Source organism: Oculina patagonica, chromosome 12 (genome assembly GCF_052425735.1).
Source record: "Oculina patagonica isolate OP01 chromosome 12, crgOcupat, whole genome shotgun sequence".
NCBI classification, from domain to species: domain Eukaryota; kingdom Metazoa; phylum Cnidaria; class Anthozoa; order Scleractinia; family Oculinidae; genus Oculina; species Oculina patagonica.
In genome coordinates, this window is record NC_135769.1 from 4,819,678 (window position 1) to 4,843,403 (window position 23,726).

The window sequence follows — 23,726 nt, forward strand, 5'->3', positions numbered from 1 at the left end:
TTATTTGACCAATTACCACTTCCACATTCAACTGGAAAGATTTGAAGATTTACATGTGATCTATAGTATTAATATTATTATAGTTATTAGTTTCTATTCAGTAGTAATTCTAAAGTTGTTGTAAAACTAAACTATTGGCAACAACATGATATCAACTAGTGTGAATTTCATTTTGATACTAAACATTAGAATATTAATGGTACAACAGTTCCTTGGTCTACTCCAGACCAAAACAAGTAATAATCGTACTTCCTGAAAGTTGTAAACAATCCCTAAGAACCTGTAACTGGGCTGCTTTATGATAATTATTCCATGCATGAATTGCCTCGGTGTGCTTTGTGGACCATTCCATTATTATTTAGTCTTATAAGCCTTTCAAAATTATTTACATTATTCAAACATAACTTGCTTGCCCTTCTGTACAAAAAATGCAGCCATAGAAATGACGTACGTAGCACTATTATCTAATATTAATGATCTGTTTGTATCAAACATTTAAATGTTCAGCTGTTTCAATAAACGGAATTGATTTTAACATATCCCATTGTTTGAACTTTTGATTTATCACTTTACAAAACTTTGTGTTGTCCCGCCTCTCTAGTCTAAAAACCCTTGGTTTTATAAATGGATTGTGGACTTTTACCTCTTGTGAGTCACTGACTATGTTTATTACCGTAATTTTTATTATTATTTTTTTCATATATTTTTCCTGTGAGAAAAAGGTGACATTATGTCACATGAACATGTATGATTTTTTTCCTGGTCCTGGTTCCTGGTGATTATTAATGTAAACCTCGAAAACAGTCTGTAATATTGCAAAAGTCAGCACTAACAAAACTAGCTTTTGGAAGATTTTCCCAGCTCTTGTAAGCAGTATTAAATATTTACGAAATACCAGCTTACTACAAGAAAATATGTTAACTGGATTGACCTCTTAATTTGATTACAATTTTACCAGTTAACATTCAGTTTAAGGTTATATAATAACCACTATTCCCTCTTGAAGGACGACGCTATGCAGTTCACATCTGACTTTGTTATAGGCTGTGAACAATCACCCCTTTCCTCAGTGATTCCTGCTTGCATGGCACAAGAAGTGACTGGCAAGAATCACTCACACATACCCATTGTGCCGGCTGGCTCACAAGAGGACAACCAGCAAGTATGATAAATAAAAAAGGTTAGGGTTTTGGGAGAGGACCCATTTGACCTCTTGTCCCACATCAAGGGAAAGTGTTCATTCACTGACAGTCAACAAGTACATTGTATATTTTTACGATTTGCTGGGCACTATGTGTATAAAAAGGTTACTAGGAAAATATTCATTAGCAAGCGCTGTTCACTTGAGGGGAAGTTTGACCCCTCGTTGTGTAAGGCCTTCAAATCTTTTGAATGTGTAGTTAAGGAAAACCCAATCTTTACCACCAGCTGCATCAGTTTTTGTGTCTTTAAACCAGTCTGAAAGGAAAACATTGGCATTTAATTAGATTCCAGTTGATGTAAGTGACAGAGACTGTAACATCTTGCTGAGCAATTTTCTTGTAGCCCATTTGTTGCACTAACAAATAATGGGAAGCACCACTTTCTGACATCTATTAGCTATCTGCATACATTGTGGGTCACCTATAAAGCACATCACAGCCAGTATTATAGGCAACAATGGGTTCAAAAGATCCCAGCTGCATAGCTCTCTGCAAGCATTGCAGGCCTGTAAATAACATTGTGGCTTGTATCTAGGCCTGCAATGTGTGCAAAACGCTATGGCTACATTCATGACTATCTACATGTACTGCAGGCCTATTATGACTTATTGTGTCTAACAGTTATTAATTTTTTGAACATGTCCATTAGTCCAAAAGACACTGACTAGTGCTGCAGCAGCAGCCTCTCCAAGGAAAATTGACATTACCTGTGGCTAAACTATGCCCACATGGCAAATAACTTTAAATGCAACAACTTGCAATCTATGATCATGAGCAGGTAAATATCTTACTCCTTGCTGTAATATGTTGATAACACTCTTTTTATTTTAATTTTTCCAAATCTAAGCTTACTTGAATCCAGCTCTGATTCAGGGAACTCGTCAAAGTTTGAAGTGTCATCAATAGATTTAACATGAATTGGAATGGCAGCAGGTCTTTCCCTATGAGAGAGGTGACATGTTATGTGTGTGAATATAATAAGCCGCTTTTTAAACTTTTTATGAGGTAATAAAATTTGTTAAATTGACAGTAGGTTGAAAGGAATCCTCCTCCAACTTATTTATGTTGGTGTAATACCTGAGAAAGGAGTCAGACTAGTTTCGGATGATTATATAAACTGGTCTTAGGTCAATAGAAACAGTATCACTTTCATACCATTCTGAATTGTATATTATTTTATGTTTTCCTTTTATAAATCTCTTTAACCCTAAAAGTTATTAATAAAAGAAATACTTTTCAGAACCTTACCTGATGTTTTGCCAATCTACACCATTGAAAAAAGGGTGAGATTTTATTTCATCAATGTTGTTAAGCCTTTTATCTGGATCACAGCACCATCTGAAAGGTGAGTACACAATGTTAAGCCAAGGTTAAAAATTTAATAGTTTGCTCAAATTCTGCTGAAATCAAGAAAGGCATATATACCTATTTTGTCGGCGGATAAGACAGCACGGAGCAATTAGATAATAAGTAACGACAATTACTATAATTATAATGTGTACCTTTGAATCAAGTGTCTTGCATTGTCTGAAATGGGCATCTCAGGTGGAAAGATCAGAGTTTCTCTCCAGTTCATTACTTTTTTATATGTTTCTGAAATGACACGGGAATCATAAATTAAATACTCATGACAATAGATTCTATAGCCTCAGTCTAAGCCTCTTCCAATAATAATTAACTCTTCCTCCACCCAACTGTGGGCAGGGCTGTGTTCTAAGGGTGCCCGGAGGCCTCAGGCGACCAACTTTTGCATTTGGGCGACCAGATGAACTTACTTTTTTCATATAAACCTTATAATGGCCACCCTGGATCTCATGGTTTGTAAACTTTGGGCTGCTTGTAATTTTACTTAGAGCACACCCCTGGTGGGGTGTATTAAATAGATTTAGCCAAGCCAAAAAGCGGACCTCCCCTTTGCCCTTTTTGTAAATCCAAATTTACTGACCATTGACAGAAAAATCTCGATGATTTGGTAAGTGCAGAATGCAATATGGAACAATTGAAAGTATGATGTTTTATATATGTTCGTGTTTATTTGCTTTATTTTACTTTCGGAAAAACTGTTCACAGGCTACTTGTATTCTTTCCCAGGTGTTCCTTACGCTAATCTTTGCAAACATAACACAACACTTTTGTTCGTTTGTTACAAAATACTTTTGTCTTCCTTGAAAATGCGATAACATGAAACTTTTGTTTTTTGTTTGTTTTACGGCGGCATCGATGACATTTGTTTAATTTAATTAAGTTACGGTTTAGACTGCACGAAAGACGATTCTCAAAAACTAAAGTAAACAAATCTAATCAAAAAACATATTTTTCGACAGGTTTTTTAAAACGCAGTACAGCTAGGATATTTGTTTCCTGGTTATCAGGTGTTCACGCCGAAAATCCCGGTGCAAGTTTTTGCATACCTAATTACGAAAGCGCTGTGAAAGTCTCAAAATCTAATTTAATTAATTTGCGGTTTTTACTTGGCGCCAAGAAGTCTGCAGGAAGCCTACCGCAAACCCGCAATACAAGCGATGTTCATGATAGTTCCAGAAAACAACGTAGACTAATCTGCGCATGCGTTTGGTGTAAATTACGTTGAGTAGTACCACAAGGAGAGCAAAGGGTTTTCTGAAACAAATATATACGTTTGAGATCTTCATATGAAAGTAACGTAGATGTGCTCCAGGTTTTACCTAGGGGTACAGTCAGGTGCTCCCCACCCCCACCCCCTTCACAAGGAATAATTAATTAATTGATATTAATTAATTAATTGACTATTAAAGTTTACACCATAGCACTTTAGGGGTTTAGGGCATTAGGGGTTTAGGGGTTTAGCGGACGACAGCCCCAACAAACCATCACAATAGTGCATTCTGCACTAAAAATATAGGACTTGAGCCTGCGATCCAATGCAAACTATATTTGGTCAGCAGTAAACTTCAAAAAAACATTTGACCTCGATGAGTTCTAAATCTGAGCCCGCAATATGGTCATGTGATACTGGTCAGCAGATACCTTGTTTTGACAGCTGTCAATTGACCATAACATGGATGTCCAATATCAAAGATGTAAGCTGACGTTAACCTAACCTTAACAAACCCTAACATATTTCTGTAGTTTGGCCACCATGTTGGTGCGACGTACGTATGTCGTACGACGCATGCACCCGCGAACCATGCCACTAGCCATGATGACCATGAGAAAGCAAAAGCATGGTGCTGTTGATGTTCTGTTGATGTTCTATGTGTATGGGGCTCTGCTCTGTGGCCCTTCGGGCTGCTGGATTAAGCGCTGCTATAATTTTATATGTATGGGGTGGGACTGCTATTGTCACCTGGGGCTAGTAAAAAATTAAATGTCCTTGGGGTGGGTGTCAAGGGGTAATACATAAGGGATTAATCCATCTTTAAGTCCCTAGGGGTTATACCCTTGAGACAAAGCAGGGCTACAAATACCTTATTGTTACTTATTTTCGCGGGGCTTAATTTTCGCGATTTTCGCGATTTTCAAAAAATCGCGAAATAAAAGACCCGCGAAAATTAATTCTAAACGATTTCTATTGTATTTTTTATGCTAATTACGTATTTTTGGCCAAATCGCGAAAATTAAGTCTCGCGAAATATTCATGTTCCATTTTCGCGAAATTAAGTGCCCGCGAAAATAAGTAACAATAGGGTAACAGTCGGACATCGGACACTGGCCGATCACAATTTGCCAATGTCTGATGAAATTCCAACTGTGGTTGGGCAGAAATGTCAAGACAACTTTTTTTGCTTTCCAGTGCAAACACCAATATTCTGGATTGACAATGCTACAGATTAGCAGGTAATCACATATTGTACAGTACTGTACGTAATATGATGTCTGACCTCACTTCTGTTTTGTCCGATCAAAATGTCGGACACATGCCCTTTCAAAGGAAAAAGATTATTTGCAGCCTTGCGAAGGTCTCTTCGTATTATAAGAGATATATAATTTTTGATCTTTATTAAATGCCCTGGGGTAACAATCTTGGAATTAAAACCTCTGTAAAATGCCTAAATGCAGGGCTAACAGCCTTGGGGATCAGTGATGCCCTTTGTTAGCATAAAATACTGACCTTGGGGACTTTCTGAGCAAAATGGAGGATAACCTGAAATAGAACAGTGATAATGATAAGTGTTATATTTTTGTGAAGAAATGAAACTGAACCTTTAAGAATCTAAGAATTGAACCTTGAACTTTGCGAACCTAAGAACAGAACCTTATAGGTTACCTTATAAGAACTGAACACTGCGAACACTTGTGTTGTTTATAATTAGAAGCTAGCGTGAAACGAAATACTCTTTATTATATAAACATCAGTGAAATACCAGGAAATCTTTCGCACGAAAAAATCATATCTTCACACGTGAAAATAACATGTTATTTTCACATGTGAAGATATCGATTTCGGAACATTTTCTAACAAGTTTGCCCTGTTTCAATGCTGAATGAGCCAAAGAAAATCGATATTAAGCCGAAACATCCTCGGATCTTCCTCGGCAATCTTCGGCAGTCTTCGGAAATTTTCGGAAAATGTTCGGAAACATTCGTACGACCTTCGGACAACATTTTGAAAATCTTCGGAAATCTTCGGAAAATGGTCGGAAATCTTCGGAAAATCGTCAAAAACATCGTAATTAGTAGGTTTATATAATAAACAGGATATTACATGGTTGCTTGGAGATATGAAATTTATCTTCTCGTGTTCAAATCGATATCCCACTCGTTCGCTGCACTCACTCGTGAGATATCGATTTGAACACTCGAAGATAAATTTCATATCTCCGCGCAACCATGTAATATCCTCTATTTATCTTATTGAAAGGGCGCGTTTATTGACAAGCTTATAGTTTTCACATACCAGAATCGAGTTTAAGCCACGGAGAGAAGAAGTTATTTTTTACGAGTACAGACAGTTTTTGAAGATTACCGAGAGCCTTGGAACCTTGTAACATCTTATTCAGGGGGATACAACCAATAAAAACGTTGATCAATAAAAAACTCAGAGATATGCCCCAGAGGTCATGTGACTTCATAAGATTCAGCTATTCCATACCTATTAGCATCTCATACATAATCACTCCTAAAGACCACCAATCACAGCTTTTGTTATAACCAGTCTGATGAAAGACTTCTGGGGCAATATAATCTGGAGTTCCTACTGTAGAATATGCCTGTCAATGAAATAATAATTATTTTAAATTATTTCATGAACTGTATTTAATTGGTGGGTTTCAAACAGAGTGAAAGGCTTCCTCTACCCTGTCACCTTGAAAGAAAAGTTCCCAGGAGCCCATGTCCTTTACGGTTACCACATACAGTCAACTCTCCCCTTGCGGACATCCCGCTATTGTGTACACTCGCTATTACGGACAAAATCCAGATCCCCGGCGAAAGAGGTTTGACTGGAAATGACTCCCACTATTACGGCTCTCGCTATAACGGACACTAAACGACGCCCCGAGCATGTCCGCTATTAGGAGTTGACTGTAAATCACCTCTTTGATTGCTATGTTGACACCATGGCTGCCCTAGTGTAGCAGGACTTGACAATTTTACATTGTGTACATGCATCATAAGTTGATAAGATTACCTGCAGCTAAGGCTACATGCATGCCAAATGTCATCTGATGTTGAAATGGGTTGACACACATACATACCAGTTGCCTTCTGTTCTTTTTCCATGTTGCTGCTCTGCCTTTTGTATCGAGTGGCTCTGCTGATGCTGAAAAGAGAAATTATTATTAAATTGTGTTGTAGCTCTAAATTATAAAAAATACTCACAGATAAGAATTAGGTGGCCAGCACAGTGAAAGTGTATGCGATACACGTAGCAACTGCAAAAATACAGTTAGACCCCGCTAATTCGAATTTGATTACTTCAATTCCCCGTTATTAGGACTTAAAGATGAATTACAGTCCGTACTACGCAATCTCGGCTGCAATGTTTATGTGAGCCTCACAAACAAAGCAAAACTAAAAATTACGTGACAAACTTACCTGTTTCTTCACTATTAACGCCAGATATCCTTGCAGAACAAATAATAACAAGTAGAAGAACCTCGACGCTATTTCAAACCGACGTTTCAGCTCATTGGAAATTCTTGAACGATGCGAACTGTAATGGCGGACTAAAAAACTTCATGTATGCTGTCAACGAAGTGTAACGTTTCAACGAATTCAAAACAAAAACGAAAACAAACCCCGAGTCTGCGCAGTACGGACTGGAAATCAGCTTTAAACCCATTTCCCTCAAGTGGATTTGCCCTTCAGTCATTTACTATCACCTATTTAATTCCAACTTCCACTATTTTGAGCTATTAATTTGTTTCCCTCGATGGTTTGAAATAGCGGGTTCAACTGTATTGCCTTATAGAATCATATTTTTAAAATCGTAAAGTATTCAGAATAAAATGATGTGAAATTTTTGTTTGTGCAGTGCAAACAGATTGTTTTCTTACTGAAATCTTTCATATCACTTGGTGAAATTTCCCTGTAGAATTCTGTCCTGTGTGCTTTCTTGAGACCAGTGCAAAGACCAAAATCCGCCAACTTGATGTGCCCCTTGGAAGAAAAAAAAAACATAATTATACATTTACAGTCCCACTGATTCAATCCATTAGAAAACATGCAAAGCCTGTAGGATCAAACAGGTTGACATAAAAACCAGTCTGGAAAAAAAGTTTGGAAAAGGAAAAAGGTACTAACAGTATTATATTAATACAGTCCAAGCTCTCGTAAGCGGACACCCTCGGGACGAGAAAAAAGTGTCTGTAACTAGCTTACGAGAATGGTTCTCGTAAGCGGCCACTAGAGATGTAGGGGATCGATGGCCGCTTACGGGAGCTTGCCCAGCTAATAATAACCGGACGGACGTGGATGACGACAAAACAACCACTGAAATATGGTACTGTAATTACTGTAAAATCATTGCGACGAACGGCGATGTGAAGTTGATTGATAAAAACAAGATTCAGTGGTTGTTAACTGAATTTTGTTTGGGGTGTCCGCTTACAGGAGCTTAAAAACAAAGAAAAAGTCTAAGTCGTAATCTCTGAAAGTGTTCGCGGCCGCTTACGGGAATGTCCAATTACGAGAATGTAAAAATACAGAGTTTGTATGGGAGTTAAAACGGGGTTTCAAACAAGGCGGCTGTAAGTAGAGCTGTCCGCTTACGAGAGTGTCGGTTAAGAGAGCTTCGACTGTATGTAATTAATATGTACAGTTAAATAAAATGCTACAGACTGTTCATAATTGGACATTCCCGTAAGCGGCCGCGAACACTTTCAGAGATTACGACTTAGACTTTTTCTTTGTTTTTAATAGGTACTTTAGCGTAGAAAAGACTGACTGAGATACATACTTTGCTGTCCAAAAGTAAATTGTCAGGTTTAATATCCCTGAAAAGAAACAAAAATCAGTAAAATACAACAAAGAGTACCAGTAATCTCAGTCTCAAGGTGGTTAATATACTTACAACTTTTTGTGTTGTACAGTATTATGTGATTTTGCAGTGTGTACCAAGTACTGAACAAAATATCCCCCATTTAAAAAATAAGGTGTATACCTTTGTAACACGTTCCGCTGCACGAGAACACTGGACAGAAACTGAGAGAATATCTCTTTGATAGACATTTACTAGCTAGTATACTTACAACTTTTTGTGTTGTACAGTATATAATGTGATTTTGCAGTGTGTACCAACTACTGAACAAAAGTTGTATCTAGCTGCTTAAACAAGAATGAGCTTCAGTCCTCAAACTCACAATCAATTTCTGAATGACCTCAGGCTCACTGTAACTTAATAATAAGAAAATCTGGGTCCAGTTGAAAATGACAGAATTACCAAGGTTGGTCTGACTACTAGCTATTTATAACAAATCCAAGTGTAACAGATATCCTCACCTATGAATAAAGCCAACTTGATGGATGGAGTCAATTGCAATAACTGATTCAGCAATGTAAAATCGTGTCTCATCTTCAGTAAAAGTGTCCTTTTTCATCAGCATTGTCATCAGATCACCTAGAAAAGAATACACCAAATAAAGAGCTGATCATCATAAATTATGTTAAAAGCAAATTATCCCCCAAAAAACTGATATTAAAGATGATTTCCAGTCCGTACTGCGCAGACTCAGGGTTTGTTTTCATTTTTGTTTTGAATTCGTTGAAACGTTACACTTCGGTGATAACGTACATGAAGTTTTTTAGTTCGCCATTACAGATCGTTTCGTTCAAGAATTCACGATGAACTAAAACGTCCGTTTGAAATACCGTCGAGCTTCTTTTACTCGTTATTATTGTTTTGCAAGGATATCTGGCGTTTATAATAAAGAAAAGGGTAAGTTTTGTCCCGGAATTTTTATTTTTGCTAGAAAACATTCTTCTGTTTGCGAGACTCACAAACATTGCAGGCGGAGATTGCGCAGTACGGACTGGAAATCACCTTTAAGGGAATGGGAATGTATTAGGAACAGTTTAATAGGAGAATTTTAGTCTGATGTCAGGAGTTATCGGCTGGTTAATAAACTTAGTAATAATTAAAATAATAACTGCAAGAAACATTCATTTACTAACCACCAGGAAGAAACTCCATCACTAAATAAAGATAATGTCCATCTTGGAATGAGTAGTACATTTTCACCACCCAAGGATTTTCTGCTTCTGCAAGAATATCTCTCTCAGCACGAGCATGAGCAACCTAAAATTCAATGCAGGAGAGGTCAGTTAGAGAACTGAGTGAATGTACAGTACAGCTCATAGATAAGGGACAGACCATTAGAAATAAGCAGGGGGGTGGGGGTGGGGTGGTAAAAAGTTTTCGGTGTAGGAATTTTTTTAAGGCCTACTTGTCTGCAGGATTTTTTTCTTCCATGGCAAGAATTTTTTTTAGGCATAACTGCTTGCAGGAATTTTTTTAGACAAGTTTTCCTTGCAGCAATTTTTTTGGGATAAGTCGATCCCCCCGCCCCTCCGGTTCTTTCTAGTTGTCCGTCCCTAAGTTATTAGCGACCTTCAGATTGGACTGCGAGTATGAGATTGAGTATGAGTAAGAGTTTTCAAACCTAATTTGTGTGTTTCCAATAATCACTTATCACACCAATCTTATCCCTAACGTTTTTTTCATGTGTTGGTCAGCAACAGGGAAGAGTTTTAGTTTGGGGGATATAATTGTGTTGAAATTCCAAAGTCGTACTCGTACTCGATCTCGTACTCGCAGTCAAATCTGAAGGTTGCTAACAACGCAAACACATGTACTATAACAACAACAATAAACTGTAAGACTCTAAATCCAATCAAAGTACCATTGCTGGTGGGTTCCAGATACGTTTTAATTAAAAGCAAGGTGTCAACAAGGAACTCCAACAGGTCAAATTTACCACTGATCCTTCCAAATCATGTGTAAGAAGTTTTCAAGAAGTTTACTAGAAGTTTTCAGGATCTTGACCTGAAATCCCCCCCCCCTCCCCCCCCCGCCCCCCCCACACACACACACACACCCGTCAACCCCTTGGCCTCCACTATTATCTGGAACACTGATTAGCAAATTAAAGGGGAAGAGAAAACCAGACTACTGATGGTGATAAGACAAAAATTTATGGCCAATTTGAAACAAATGCTTATGAAACTCAATAGTCACACTCCGGTATTCACTTTTAAATGAATATTTTTCAATTATTAAATACTATAAAATATTGTGTGTTCCATAAATTATCCATACATCCCCCACGGAAGGGATTTTCCTAAGACTCCCCCACCCCTATGAAAATTCCAATACCGTAGTTCGTGTATAGCCGCACCCGTAGATAAGCCGCACCCCCGATTTGGATGGTAATCGGAAAAAATATGTACAGACAATAAAGTTTGAAGTTCAAGTGAAGTTCTATTGGTAAACAAACAAGGGCAAACAAGCACGGTTTCAAAACATAATCAGTTTTGCATTGTTTAATATAAATTAAGTCTTACGAAAGCGAAATTTCACTTGTCATACCTCCTTTTTAGTTTGAGTTCGCAATTCTAAACTTGGATGCTCTTTGACATCATTTTTCGAGATTATCACTTGTAAACACTCCTAAACACTTGTAATAGCTCTATCGAATGAGCACGCGAAACAGCATTTCTGGATGAGCTTACGCCAAAACGAGGCTATCCTAGCTCGCTACAAAGTACAAGGAAACAGAGAGGGAAATTAGTAGGTAGTTCGACATTTACATAATATTTTCGCGGCTTTTTAGTTTTTTATCCATGGTGAAGCATTGCATAGCTTTTGGTGTCAAAATCGAAGTTCCAAAGCGGACTGCAAGGACTTATCATGGCATTCGCTCCCGCTGTCAAAAAGAGTCAATCGCCCGAAAAAAACTTATTCTTAGTCAGTACTTATTGCTTTATTAAACCAGTGGGAGGACAAAGTCTTTAAAGCCAGATCCGTAGATCCGAGGAGAGGAAAGAGCCCGCGAGGCAGAACACAAAGAAAACAAAGAAGAGACCGCAGCCAGCCCCAGAATGATAAACTGTAGAGTTAACTGAGGATGGAACAAAGGGTTTAGTAGGAGAGGTGAGAAAGTAGATGAATGTAAAGGGATAATTATTTGGGGGAGAGAGGAAATTTAGAAATCTGCTAGTAGGGGTAGGAATAGAACTGAAAAGGGGAGAGTTAAAACACTAGTAGTGGGGGAAAAGTAGAAAAAAGAAGGGTAATATTCCTCCATAGAAGAAAGGAAATATCGAACCCAAAGAGTTTTTTATATTTACTCCTCACAATAGTAAATTAAAGAAGAAAAGAGGCGGAAATTGTATTTCATATATAGAAAGTACCTAGTAAGAATTCAGCTCTTTTGTAATTAGATTTGTTATCACCAACCCATGGGAGTCTCTTTCATATACCACGTTTCACACTGCCTCCTGCAGAGATAGGCCATTTAAGATTGTTTTATCTCCACTAGTCCCCCATCTACAGTCCCATCTGGAGAGGCCCCAAGGAAAGGATACTCTGAGAAATAACAAAACCTGTTTCACTGACTTTGCATCCAGTTTGTTTTCATATAGCAATATGATCTTCTTTTCATCTTTCAGTCCCTGTTATTTTTTACTTTGGTAGTGACTTTATAGTGTAAGATTTCCCTCATTCTTTTGTTGGGCTAGTAGAAGGCTTTATTAATGCTCGCTTGCTCTGAGAGGCTGTAATACGAACACGTCTTGTTCAAACCATGCCTGACAATTACTTTGAGCTTTTGTGCAAGTGCAATGTTCCCTCTCTCTTGATCACTAACCATGAGATTTCTCTTAATTCTTTTTGCCCGGTCAAAAATCTCAGTGAGTGAGACAGGTGCTCTTTAATTGGAGATATAATGTCATTTTTATTTTGGTCAAGTCTCTCATCTGATAGTAGACAAAAGAAACCACAATTTGTTTCACTTTTTGATTTTGTCTAGCAGTTCTCTGTTGACATTTTTCGTATCATTGTTCCTTTCAGATGGACGTCTTGGATCATTCAAAGGCTTAGCACGGCTTTCTTCTCTTCTATAAACTTTTTTTGAGAAATCAATTTCATAAACTGACTGAGAGTCAAGCTTTCTCTTTCTCGGCTGGTTCCAAGTTTGCAGTCTTGAGGTACATGTTTCAAATTCCCGTGTACATTTAAGTCTCACAAATTCTTCAAGTGCATAACAAAGAGCGGCTATGTGTTTACAAGAGCCACGTGGACCTTTACCAGCTGGGCAAGCACAGCTAGCAAATGTAATTTCACCTTCCTGCTCACCATTATTACACAATGAAAGTTTTACGTTATACTTAAAGTTTTTCTTCATTTCAGGTAAGCAATCACATCGGAAATGTACCTTGCCATCGTCTTCTCGTGCGATTTCCAGTTTTTGGATGTGACCATGTCGAAACAAACCGAAAGCTTTGCTGCTGACATTCTTGTAATCTTTGTTGGATTCATTGTCTTTAGCTTTCCTTTCAATAAAGTAAGACACGATATTTTGTATATTAAATGTAGGAACATCGTCCTTCGCGTCAACCAGCGAAACCCACTGTGCAGATCCAGGGAAATCACAATTGACGGTCGCCGTTTGGTCCACTGGTTTACTTGCTGCTAAGTGTTGCCACTTTTCAGTAAAATTATTCTGCCAACCATTTTTTATATAACTGACGACCCTGCGGCAAGTAGAACAAATCGATATAGAACTTATGCTTCGATAAAAATTTCCTTTAAGCAATGAAAATATAAGTGACAAAAATATTGCAATCTTAAGTCTTATAAGCTTACCTTTGAGATAACTCGGCCTTCGTTGCTTCGGTCCGCGCACTACCATCTTTCGCCGTCCCTTTGCGGTATGACAACCATTCTTTTAGTCTTTCTTTGGTAATTTTCTTTGGACAATTTCCACTCAGTAACTGAACTGTCTCCTCAGCGGAAAAAAAGGCCGCTTCGGGTAGATTCTTTGAAGACTGCATAGTTTTCCCTCGCTTTCTCACACAAGTTCAACCAAGTCTGATCGATGTTGACCCGATAGCCTCGCTTTGATGTTTACTCACAAAAATACCGCTGGATCGTTTGGGTGGCGTGCTCAACTTCGATAAGAGCTATTCGTATGAACCGTACGTGAATGATGAATGCTTAGTAGCCAAGCTTTGAAATGTAGAGAGGAGTCTGGGCATTAAAAACAAGATGGCCGCACTTTCTTCGGAAGAAACCATGTTTTCAAAGATTTTGGAAACTGCTACCCGCAGCAGGATAAAAACTTTATGCAGAAAAGGAGTTTGATAATCCAAAAGATTCATTTGCTGTGAAGGTCAATAAAAAAGCGAAGCGGTTGGCCAATTTTCTTGTGAGTACTTTCGTTTATCTTGGTGCTTTCTCGCACGCGGCGGAAAGACATGCTTCGAAGTGACCGGCAGGCTTCACCGCAAACAGCTTTGCAGAAGAACTTAAAGGCAGTGAACAACAACAAAGTTTTCAGGTTGTTATTTGTTTGTTCAGTGACGTCTTGAAAAGTTTTTTATGAATATTAATTAGGCCGTTGAGAACTCCGAATAGAGATGTTTCCGTAGATAAGCCGCACCCCCGATTTTTGACTTGAACTTAGAGAAAAAAGGTGCGGCTTATGCACGGAACTTTACGGTATTTAAATAATAAGCTTCTTACATTTCCTTTATTATAATAAGTTTTTGGTCTCTGAGATCCCCCCTCCCACACACACACACACCCACCCACCCACCATATTTTCATCCCTTCTGTGGAGGGGAGTATGGACAATTTCTGGAACCACTCATGAATTATTCATTATTATACAGTCAAGGTAAGCAGCAGCTTATATTAATTAAGGACTTCACCTGTTCCTTTTCTAACATGTCCTCTTTTCTCAGGATTTTCATGGCATAAACATGACCTGTGTCATGCTTTTGAACCAAACGCACCTACAGGGAATAGAACATACAATACTTTTACGCTTTAATTAAAATATTATAATTGCCATTGTGCTATTTACCAAAGGTAACAGGTGAACAAAGTCCTGTCTGACAGACCGAGGCTAACAAGTTTTTCTTTTGGCTAGTGGATTTTGTCCACCTCTATCTAACCAAATGGGTAATAAGTATATTGTTGAAGTGCTTTTGAAATAGGGCCAATAACAAAAGCCTTAAGACTAGCACAAAATGGTTTCAACCTGTCAGAAGAGTAATCTGTAAAATCCATTTATTTATAATGCAACAGGCTTTTAGCCAGACGGGTGTCAGGTGAGTACTTACTGAGTGAGTAGTGGCATTGACTGACATGCAATAACTTTCCAGTAAAATCTTGACATTTCTGCCCAAGACTTAAGACAGAAAATGTGCACAATTTTGGCATGGAACCCTAATATTAAACACTGCAAACAGAAGCACTCCAGGGAGACTGTAGTGTTGTATATTGTTGCTACCTTAATTTTGCAAGACTTCCCAGTATACCTCATGAATTCTGCAATACTATAAATAAATTTGCCTCTCCAGCCCTGGCCAAAAGGTAATGCAAGTAGACGGAAGCTTTCAACTTGAGTCCACTTGGTCTCCATTTGGCCAGGACTTGCGTGCACTCGCGTTGACTTGCGATGACTTGCGTTCACTTCGGTAATTTCTTCTGGACATTCTCTGTCTTTGTTATTCTTTGAATGCACGATTTTGGAGTTAAAATCTAAAATCCAAGATGGATTCAAAAAATGCCGAAAACATCTAGAATCCAAGATGGCGGAACATGCCTTTATAGCAGTAAACAAAGATACCGGTATTTTTAATATTTTAACTCCAAAATCGTGCGTTCAAAGAATAACAAAGACAGAGAATGTCCAAGAAGAAATTACCAAAGTTTAACTTTAATTCTTTTATCGCTTCAATGAAAGAACTTTCTGAAGACTTGCGTTCACTTTGGTCGTGATTTTAATGAAAAGTAAAAGATGCTAATAAATTAGCCAAGGATATATTTAAGTATTCAAACTTATTGTCAGGCTTTGAGCATTTGTACACAATGTATGTACCCTTCAAAATCTCCATTACAGAGGATATTGCTTTTGCACCTTACCTCACCAAATGCTCCTCTACCAACAACTTTTAATGAGTCAAAATCATCTTTCCCAATTCTTGATCGCTTTAGTCTCAAAAATTCTGTTTCTTTCTTAGCAAGATGGCTTCTTGATTCTTGTTTCTGAACAGAAAAAATACAATGTACATTTTCAAATTCCCTAGAGACATATAAATTATTCTACTAATTAAATAAGTCTTTTTGGTGTCATTTGTGTTTAAGCTAGTTGGACATGAGCTTTTTAATTTATATTTTTATGCTCCTTAGCACACTGCTGCCATTGCGGTTTTCAGTGATATGTGAACTCTGCATTTCAAAATCCAACCAGTTTTTCACTGCCGTCAATCATACCTGAAACCAAGAAAAACAGAAACAAACAAAAAATGTATTAAAATCAACCAATCACAACTGACAGACGTGACCATTAGACCCGGTTGAAGTGTTTTCAACTTCTGTTTCCCGAGAGGTCTGCTAAGATGATTGACGGCAACAAAAAGTATATTTGGTTGATTAAACTTCAGAGTGTCAATATAGTTACTTGAGTAAGCTCGCTTTGAATTTGTGCTGAATTTATTTGTTTATGCGCAAAACACACGAAGCACTGATTGAAATGACACACTAAATCAAAGAAATGGCTAGGAATGAGTGACTTTGCCACTTGCAGGAAATCAATTCTGGATGACGTTTTTTGCCGTAAAAAATTGCATCATTCTGTGTTGACGTCAGTTTCGTACGCCGTGTGCAGTTGACGCGTGCTGTGACTTGTGTTAAAATTGCGATTTTCTTCCCTTTTTTGTGAGAAATCAAACTCATGGCTCTTGACGGCTCTCTCGTTTCTGCAAGATTTAAAATGGATAGGAACAAAAGAAGACATTTGTGTTGCTTGTTCTAATCTGCTTTAACTGCCAAAGTGAGAAGGAAACAAGTCTGCTCAAGAGGTAAAAACGTAAGCGTGTCACGCAAGCAGAATGCGCTAAATCGGCAAGCAGCACACGCTCAGTTAGTACGCATGCAATAATATGATTGACATAATCTCAATGGCGTCACCAGTGGAAAATCCACCGGTGACACCACATTTCAGAATTGGTGCGCTGCAGGTGAGACAAGTCGCCTGTTCTGCCACAATCCTCTGCCATTTTGTCTTTCATGCTCGCGCGTGCCCACCAAATGAGCGACTTGGAGCAAGTCTACTATGACACTAACTCCATCAATATGAAACCATTTAGTGTTCCAAGAGAGACTATATCTCAAAAAAGAGAAAACACTTTAAATTTTAGCCAACATTTGTTAATAGCAAAAAAGGAAGTCAATATGCAGTTTTACCGTTTTAATGTCGTCACGATCAGAATAAAATTAATGATACTGTATAATTATTCTGTTCACAAAGATTATTATATCCGTGATGAAAAGCCTCTGTCAGTTTTTTTGTTGCTTTTTGTTTTGAAGAACAACAAAAAAGCGGCGTTTTCCACAGCATGCACGCTATGTCGTTTTTATTGTTATGGAAAATTTTCGTGATTCATACATGTATTGACACATGTAGGGTACAAGATATTTATGCAAAATCTTGATGAATTAATTTTCCGCTAAGCCGGCAATATTACGACACGGCCTTTATACGTACATTTGTTTGCGGTTTAATGCTGTAATATCCCTAATGGTTCTTTTTAAACTGCTGTTTTTCGTATCAAAGCCAAAATAAAACAACACAAACGTAAACATAGCCAAAAATAATTTATAATCTGAAGCTTGTGTAGCGTCCAGAAGCATCGCAACCGAATTTTGTGAGGCCGAAATCACCTCGGAAACGACTGCACGAATTGAGAAGACGTAATATGACGAATTGAGAGCTTAATTTATTTGCTGAACGAGAAAATACTCTGTTCTTTCAACAGGATTTTAATTTATTGGGTTATTAAATGATCGCCGACAACGTACATTCGAAACTAAGCTCTTTAAAATTTAACCCGTTTCGCGAATGTATTAAATTCATCAAACTTTCGACAGCAATTTGATTGGATTTATCAATTCTCAAAGAAGACAAGTCTTATCTCTAAAGAAAGTTACTTTGGTAAACTGAATACTGACAGCTACGTCAAAAAAATCTTCACAGCACAGGAAATATAATTACGGAATCACACAAACCTCCTCTTCGGTCAATCCATTTTTCTCCATTTGTAATTCCCAGTTTCGCCATCTGTAATGAAAACACGGAAAATCAGTTCAAAAGAACAAAACCGCCATTGCTGTTATTCGTGTCAAGGTCCTATCTGAGTAATCTTGGAATGTCTCTCGCGCATTGAACGAAATTAGCACAATTTACAAAGTAGTTCTACTTTTCGATCGGACCTGTTTTGTCTTTCCTGATGTTGAGTGATCAAGTTCGCGTAGAAACTTTCAAGCGTTGCCTTTGCTTTCGCCACCTTTTCAAGAGTATGATTGGAGTAGGTACAAGCGGCTCCATTTGTACTCATGGTTGTGGCTGTATTAGTCATATGCGAAATTCCTGGCCGGAAAAAACTTTCACGGCTTTCAAACTGCGACGGATTCACACAAAACAGACGGGGCTAGCTGCAGACCTGACGTGACCAACACTAAATGTGTTACTTAGTCACCAGTTCTCCTGTAACGAAAACCGAACCTCTAACCTAACGCGAACGTTCATTGGCTACTGTGATATGAGCTTATTTTGCAGTATTTTCTAACAATTTTTCTGATTGGGTAACTTGGTTTTACATTTTGGCGGGAACTTTCCATTACGTCATTGAGCAAATAGCGGTTAAAGGGGAGGGGCTAGGGAGGGAAAGATCTTCTTAGCAGTCTCGAAAATAAAACAAAATAGATTTTAACGAAACGTATTTACAAGAAGTTTATCTAACAATGGAACAGATTTCGACAACAAATTATGGTGATTAGGTTGAGTTACCCCTTTTCTTGAAAAATAGTGTGTAATTCTACTGTCCTATGTCCCCTTGTACAATTTGTTACTTGCCCGCGCTATGTTAATCAGTGGTATTCATAAAATGGTATTATACTTCATATAAAAAATCCTCCAAAATTCAAAATGGCTACTAGTTTCAAGAAGAAAGGTTCTCGAGGCCGCGCCGTTTATCCTCCAGGAACAAGGCCGTCGCTTCATAACAATCAACTCTTGATATCTTCTGGAGTGCCATCTATGGACAGTGTGATAGGTAACGTTATTGATCTAATCGATAAAGATCAGGGGAGAGGTTTTGTCGGAGAGGTTTTGTTATTAAGCTTACAAATTTCACTGGTTCTGAATCCAAACGTGATTTTAATTAAAATAATTATTTTTCAGGAGGTGGAATTGCTGTGGGAACCGTTTTAATGGTCGGTAGGTAACATTTCCGTTCTTCCATAATTGCCCCTAAGCTCACTTTTTTCGATCACTGCACAGGCGGCCCAAGCTCACAATAAGAGGAGTTTATAAGTAATTCATATGTTAATTGTATGCAAAACGTGACCTCGCCTTGCACTATATGGAGGTGTTGTGTTACGGCGGGTTGCACTTATGTTTATATAAAGCCAAGCTCTCGATGATAGATTTTACCTAATTTAAAATTTAAAATTACCCAGAAATATGTTGCAATTTTTAAATAAAAATCAATTTTTCCTATCGAAAATGCCATTTCAGCCGATTTTTCAGCTGTCCCCTCTCTACCAAAAGAAGGAGCTTCTCCTTCTTTTGGTAGAGGGGACAGGAAAAAATCGGCGATGGAATCGCCAACGATCTCCCCAGGGAGAACGCCTCACCAAAAGCGGGAGGAAGTAGTCATATGAAATTTTCCAATATATTTGCTGCTAACCACCTTCGTTTCGTTCCATACAAATCCTTATATTTTTGTTACTTCGACCCAACGGACAACGGTCTCATGTAACAAAACACCGCCGCGTGCGGAGCCCTTAGCCTTATCGCGCACAGACATGTCAGGCATACCGCACAAATAAATCGGCTAATTGTCTGTTTACATCAAATAAGACGGCGCGATAGGAAAAATTGATTTTTATTTAAAAATTGCAACATATTTCTGGGTAATTTTAAATTTTATTAGAGTAAAATCTCATCATCGAGAGCTGGCTTTATATAAACATAAGTGCAACCCGCCGTAACACAACACCTCCATATAGTGCAAGGCGAGAGTCACGTTTTGCATACAATTAACATATGAATTACTGTATAAACTCCTCTTATTGTGAGCTTGGGCCGCCTGTGATCACTGAATTTATTATCTTGAGTCCTTTGTGCATGTAGTCTACAGCCTTCTCTACATTTCCTTCCGGCTCCCGAAAAAGGTACGTATCCCGGAAGGACATAGGAGACGGCTATTATACAGACAAGCTATTTTTAGAATAGCTTAATATATCGCACCATCCATTTTATTTGTGATATGTACAGCGACCCCTCCCCCCTGCCCAGCCTGTATTAACAACAATGAAGAATTTTGTTCCAACTGGACATCTGAAGGGGTTTAATATGAAATGCCCAATTTTCTATGGGCAAGGGAGGAAGTTATGTATTTTTTTTAATTTTTTCTTATGGTCTTGCAGCTAATACCTCAAATTATAGGGCAAAATGGATGAAATGGAATATCCCATTATTTTGTCACTTCTTAAATTTGTTTTGTTCCCCCCTCCCCTCCCCCTTCTATGCTGGCAGAAAATGTCATGCAAGCAAGCCTGAGCCTGACAATCTGCTCACATTTAACCTATTTGTTTATTTTTAGAGGAAGATTCTTATGGCTCATACGCACGACAACTTTCAAAATATTTTCTTGCTGAAGGAGTTGTGTCTGGCCATGCCATCTTCCTGGCATCTGCCGAGCCTGAACCCAGTAATATGTTAAAGGTAACTGAGACCTTAGCACAATTATAAGACAATTTTATAAAGATTGTGGAGAGCAAGAGATAGAAGTACTTTCCTGGCTTTGGCTGCATGCCAACACAGGCTTTGCAAAGGACCAAAAAATTCTGGAAACTTTCTGGAAATTTTTTTCTTGACAAAGGAATTTTTCCAGCACTAAAGCTCTAAAAACGATTTTTTCAGGTCCTAAAATGTTTGCAAAGTCCAAAAATTTTACTTTCAAGAGTGGAATTTAAACTCGGTTCAAAGCAGTGGCAGATCTAGGGGAGGGGCCCAGGGGGCCCGGGCTTCCACTTTATTTTTAGGCCAAATAGAGGCCTGTAGTGCCGAGAAAAATTATTTTTGAGAGCAGGCCCCCTCTTATTGCAGGGTCTGGATGATCGGGGGCCCCACTTATCTGAAGATCTGGATCCACCACTGCAAAGTAGCTAACATGTTAAGTATATATTTTAAAAAATGCTCTGAAATATATTTACCTGTATTGTTCATGGAACAGGAAACAAACTAGATGGTTGTTCGGATCAGACAAGAAATGATTTGTTATTAGAATAATTAAGTTGTTATTAAAGCAAATGCAGCCTAGTTTGCTCTTTTGTCCTGACTTGGTCATAAAAAATCAGCAATTGATAAGTTCTCATGTTTTCCTCCTTGCTATGTCAGGACCTTCCACAACAAACAGACGACAAAACAGAAAATAAGACATCTGTAAGTAATACACAGGAACCAGAAGAAAAATCTTCACAAGACCAGTCAATGAAGATTGCTTGGAGATACCAGAATCAGCCTAAATTTGAGGTTGGTTTGTGCTCTTTGGGAAAAGTTTTATTACATAACTGCCTCTTTGATAGCGCACTTGATTAAACATTTCTTAAACCTAAAAATTGATAATCTCACTAAATTTCCATCTCTCTCTTATTCTCAATAGTCTTCACCATCGCAAACTAAATTTGGTCACTACTTTGACTTGACTCGAGTTATGGATGAACAGAAGCTTAGCTCTGTCCCTGTTCAAACCTTCAGTGTGACCAGCGAGATGTCGAAGTGTCTTGAATGCGCTGAAGAAAGAAAGTAAGTAAACTGTGAACAGGAAACGTTTCTGTTGTTAAATTCTGTTTGCAGCAAGTCAAGGGCATATTCTTGCATGTACTCGTGATTGAGTTGAAGTTAAAGTATTGTCTTCTTGTGACTGTTAGATTAAGGGGCTTGTAATAGTTTTAATTAGTATCATTTACAATAATGTAACTAATGTGCGGGGGTGGATTTAGGAGAGGGGGGCAAGGGGGGGTCATGTCCCACCCTAATCATTGTGTGTGTGTGTGGGGCGGGGGGGCTTGCACTCTCTCCACAATTTTTCTGGCTCCCGCTTTCTGAGTTTTCTGGATCTGCCCCTCCCCCCTTATAGATACATGTAACTTAAGGTAGTCCAAGTCGCATGCCAAGATGTACTGTGACTTTAGGGGTAGGTTTAGGATGAGCGTTTACCACAGCCATAATCACGGTTGTTCTAATGAAATATCAGTTAATAACGTTAAGCCTGAGAACCGGCTCTCTAATTGAAGAAAAGGGTGTGGCTGGCCAAAACCTTTTATCATTGCTCTCACTTGATAGCTGTGGGATAAGTGGTGACCTAATGGTTAGCGTGCCAGACTCTGGATCGAGCAGTCCGAGTTCGAGCCCTGGCTGGGGTCACTGTGTTTTGTTCTTGGGCAATAAACTAATTGTCTTTAACTTTTGTAGTGCCCCTCTCCACCCAGTTGTATAAATGGGTATGGGTGAAATATGCTGAGGGTTACCCTGGGTTGGACTAGCATCCCATTCAGGGGGGAGTAGAAATATTCCTAGCCACTTTATGCTACAGAAACAAGAATAAGCTCCGGCAGGATGGGCCACATGGCTGAAAGCTTCCCTATGTATTACCATATTGACTAGATAGCCGCCTGTTCACAGTAAGTACCAATCTTTACTTGTAATCTGATATTGCCAAAGCCATCAAGTCAGGGCAATGGTGTTTCCTTTCAAAGCAATATCTCAAGGATCAATGTGTGGTGGTCAATACAATCACCATGACATTGAGACTTGCTTCTTGCCCTTGTTAGCAAAACACTTTTTAAATCTTCTTCTAAGTCATAAAATTCGCTTGACATTTCGTTACACTAGATCAAGTCAACATAATGTCTACAGTGCTCTTATCTCAAGAATAAATACTGCCATTAAAGATGGAGGATTTACCACATCAGAAAAAGGGGTATGAGACGTCTGCTGTTGCAGTATCTATAATACAGTTGTAAATTATCAATGATTTTGATTAGCTCCAAGTTTATAGTTTTCTGTCTGGCTACAGTATATTGGGCTAGTGTATTTCATCTATCACTTGCCCGATGGGCAACAAGTAACATTATTTTGGACTTTTTTGTTGGCAGATTTAGTAAAGCCACTGAGAAAGGCCTTTGGGCTAGCACATAATCAATCCAACTTGCCCAAATGGGCAAGTTAATATTTTTTTTATTGTAAAGCGCCATGAGCAATTATAGTCCATGAGCCAATTTGTAAAAAGTGGCTGGAAAAGCAATTTCGTAGCACCCCCAACCGAACAAAGTTTCCTTGGTACCAAATTAAAGCTAAGGGCCTAGTGTTTTATATTCAACTTGTTTCCAGCCGCGAAAATGGAGCTTAAAGGGAAAAACGAGAGGTTTTTATCAGGGTGTGGGTGGGGATAACTTTAGAACATTCAGATCGGTATATTATAACAAGGCCCATATCTCCCACCTCATTACACCAAACTTTACTAAACTTGGAGGGATTAAACAATCGATCATACTCTTTAACATAAGATGCTTTGTAATTAATTAACTGTCACCATAGAGACGGTTGCTAAGGCCTATATAATAAAACGATGACACTTCAAATCCTGAGTTTCAGAATGGAAGTTATATGGTCACGCTTTTAATAAAAGTTGTTATAGCGCAATGAAAGCTATTATTGGAAGAAATGTACAAACTTAACTTCTCCCCGAGTTAAAAATCCCTCAGTTAGCAAATATTTCCTTGCATTTTGAGACATTTAGTACCTTAGC

At 38.3% G+C, this 23,726-nt stretch overlaps 2 protein-coding genes and 1 pseudogene across 5 annotated transcripts in view; 1 reads left to right on the forward strand and 2 right to left on the reverse strand.

Annotated features, from left to right (window-relative positions):
• Positions 1 to 12: 12 nt before the first annotated feature.
• LOC144631795 (serine/threonine-protein kinase 38-like) lies at positions 13 to 18,501 on the reverse strand. Its single transcript, XM_078490358.1, has 15 exons — positions 18,121 to 18,501; positions 17,917 to 17,968; positions 15,772 to 15,894; positions 14,553 to 14,636; positions 9,795 to 9,918; positions 9,123 to 9,240; positions 8,581 to 8,617; positions 7,679 to 7,781; positions 6,878 to 6,942; positions 6,274 to 6,391; positions 5,293 to 5,325; positions 2,705 to 2,795; positions 2,451 to 2,540; positions 2,055 to 2,143; positions 13 to 1,458 (listed from the first exon to the last, which is right to left on the reverse strand). Exons 1-15 carry the CDS (start codon positions 18,264 to 18,266, stop codon positions 1,340 to 1,342), a joined length of 1,392 nt encoding a protein of 463 aa, XP_078346484.1. The 5' UTR covers positions 18,267 to 18,501; the 3' UTR covers positions 13 to 1,339.
• LOC144631810 (elongator complex protein 4-like) overlaps positions 9,914 to 23,726 on the forward strand; it is a 53,263-nt gene continuing 39,450 nt past the window's right edge. For 3 of the 4 annotated variants that reach the window (XM_078490376.1, XM_078490377.1, XM_078490375.1), the window contains exons 1-6: positions 18,594 to 18,962; positions 19,091 to 19,126; positions 20,517 to 20,638; positions 21,314 to 21,448; positions 21,579 to 21,721; positions 22,811 to 22,898. In XM_078490376.1, coding sequence (XP_078346502.1) covers positions 18,836 to 18,962; positions 19,091 to 19,126; positions 20,517 to 20,638; positions 21,314 to 21,448; positions 21,579 to 21,721; positions 22,811 to 22,898 — 651 coding nt within the window. In that variant the 5' untranslated portion in view covers positions 18,594 to 18,835. Of the gene's footprint in view, positions 9,957 to 18,593; positions 18,963 to 19,090; positions 19,127 to 20,516; positions 20,639 to 21,313; positions 21,449 to 21,578; positions 21,722 to 22,810; positions 22,899 to 23,726 lie in introns of those variants that run through there. The other variant, XM_078490378.1, reaches the window with a different exon arrangement.
• On the reverse strand, positions 12,108 to 13,769 carry LOC144633737 (uncharacterized; annotated as a pseudogene).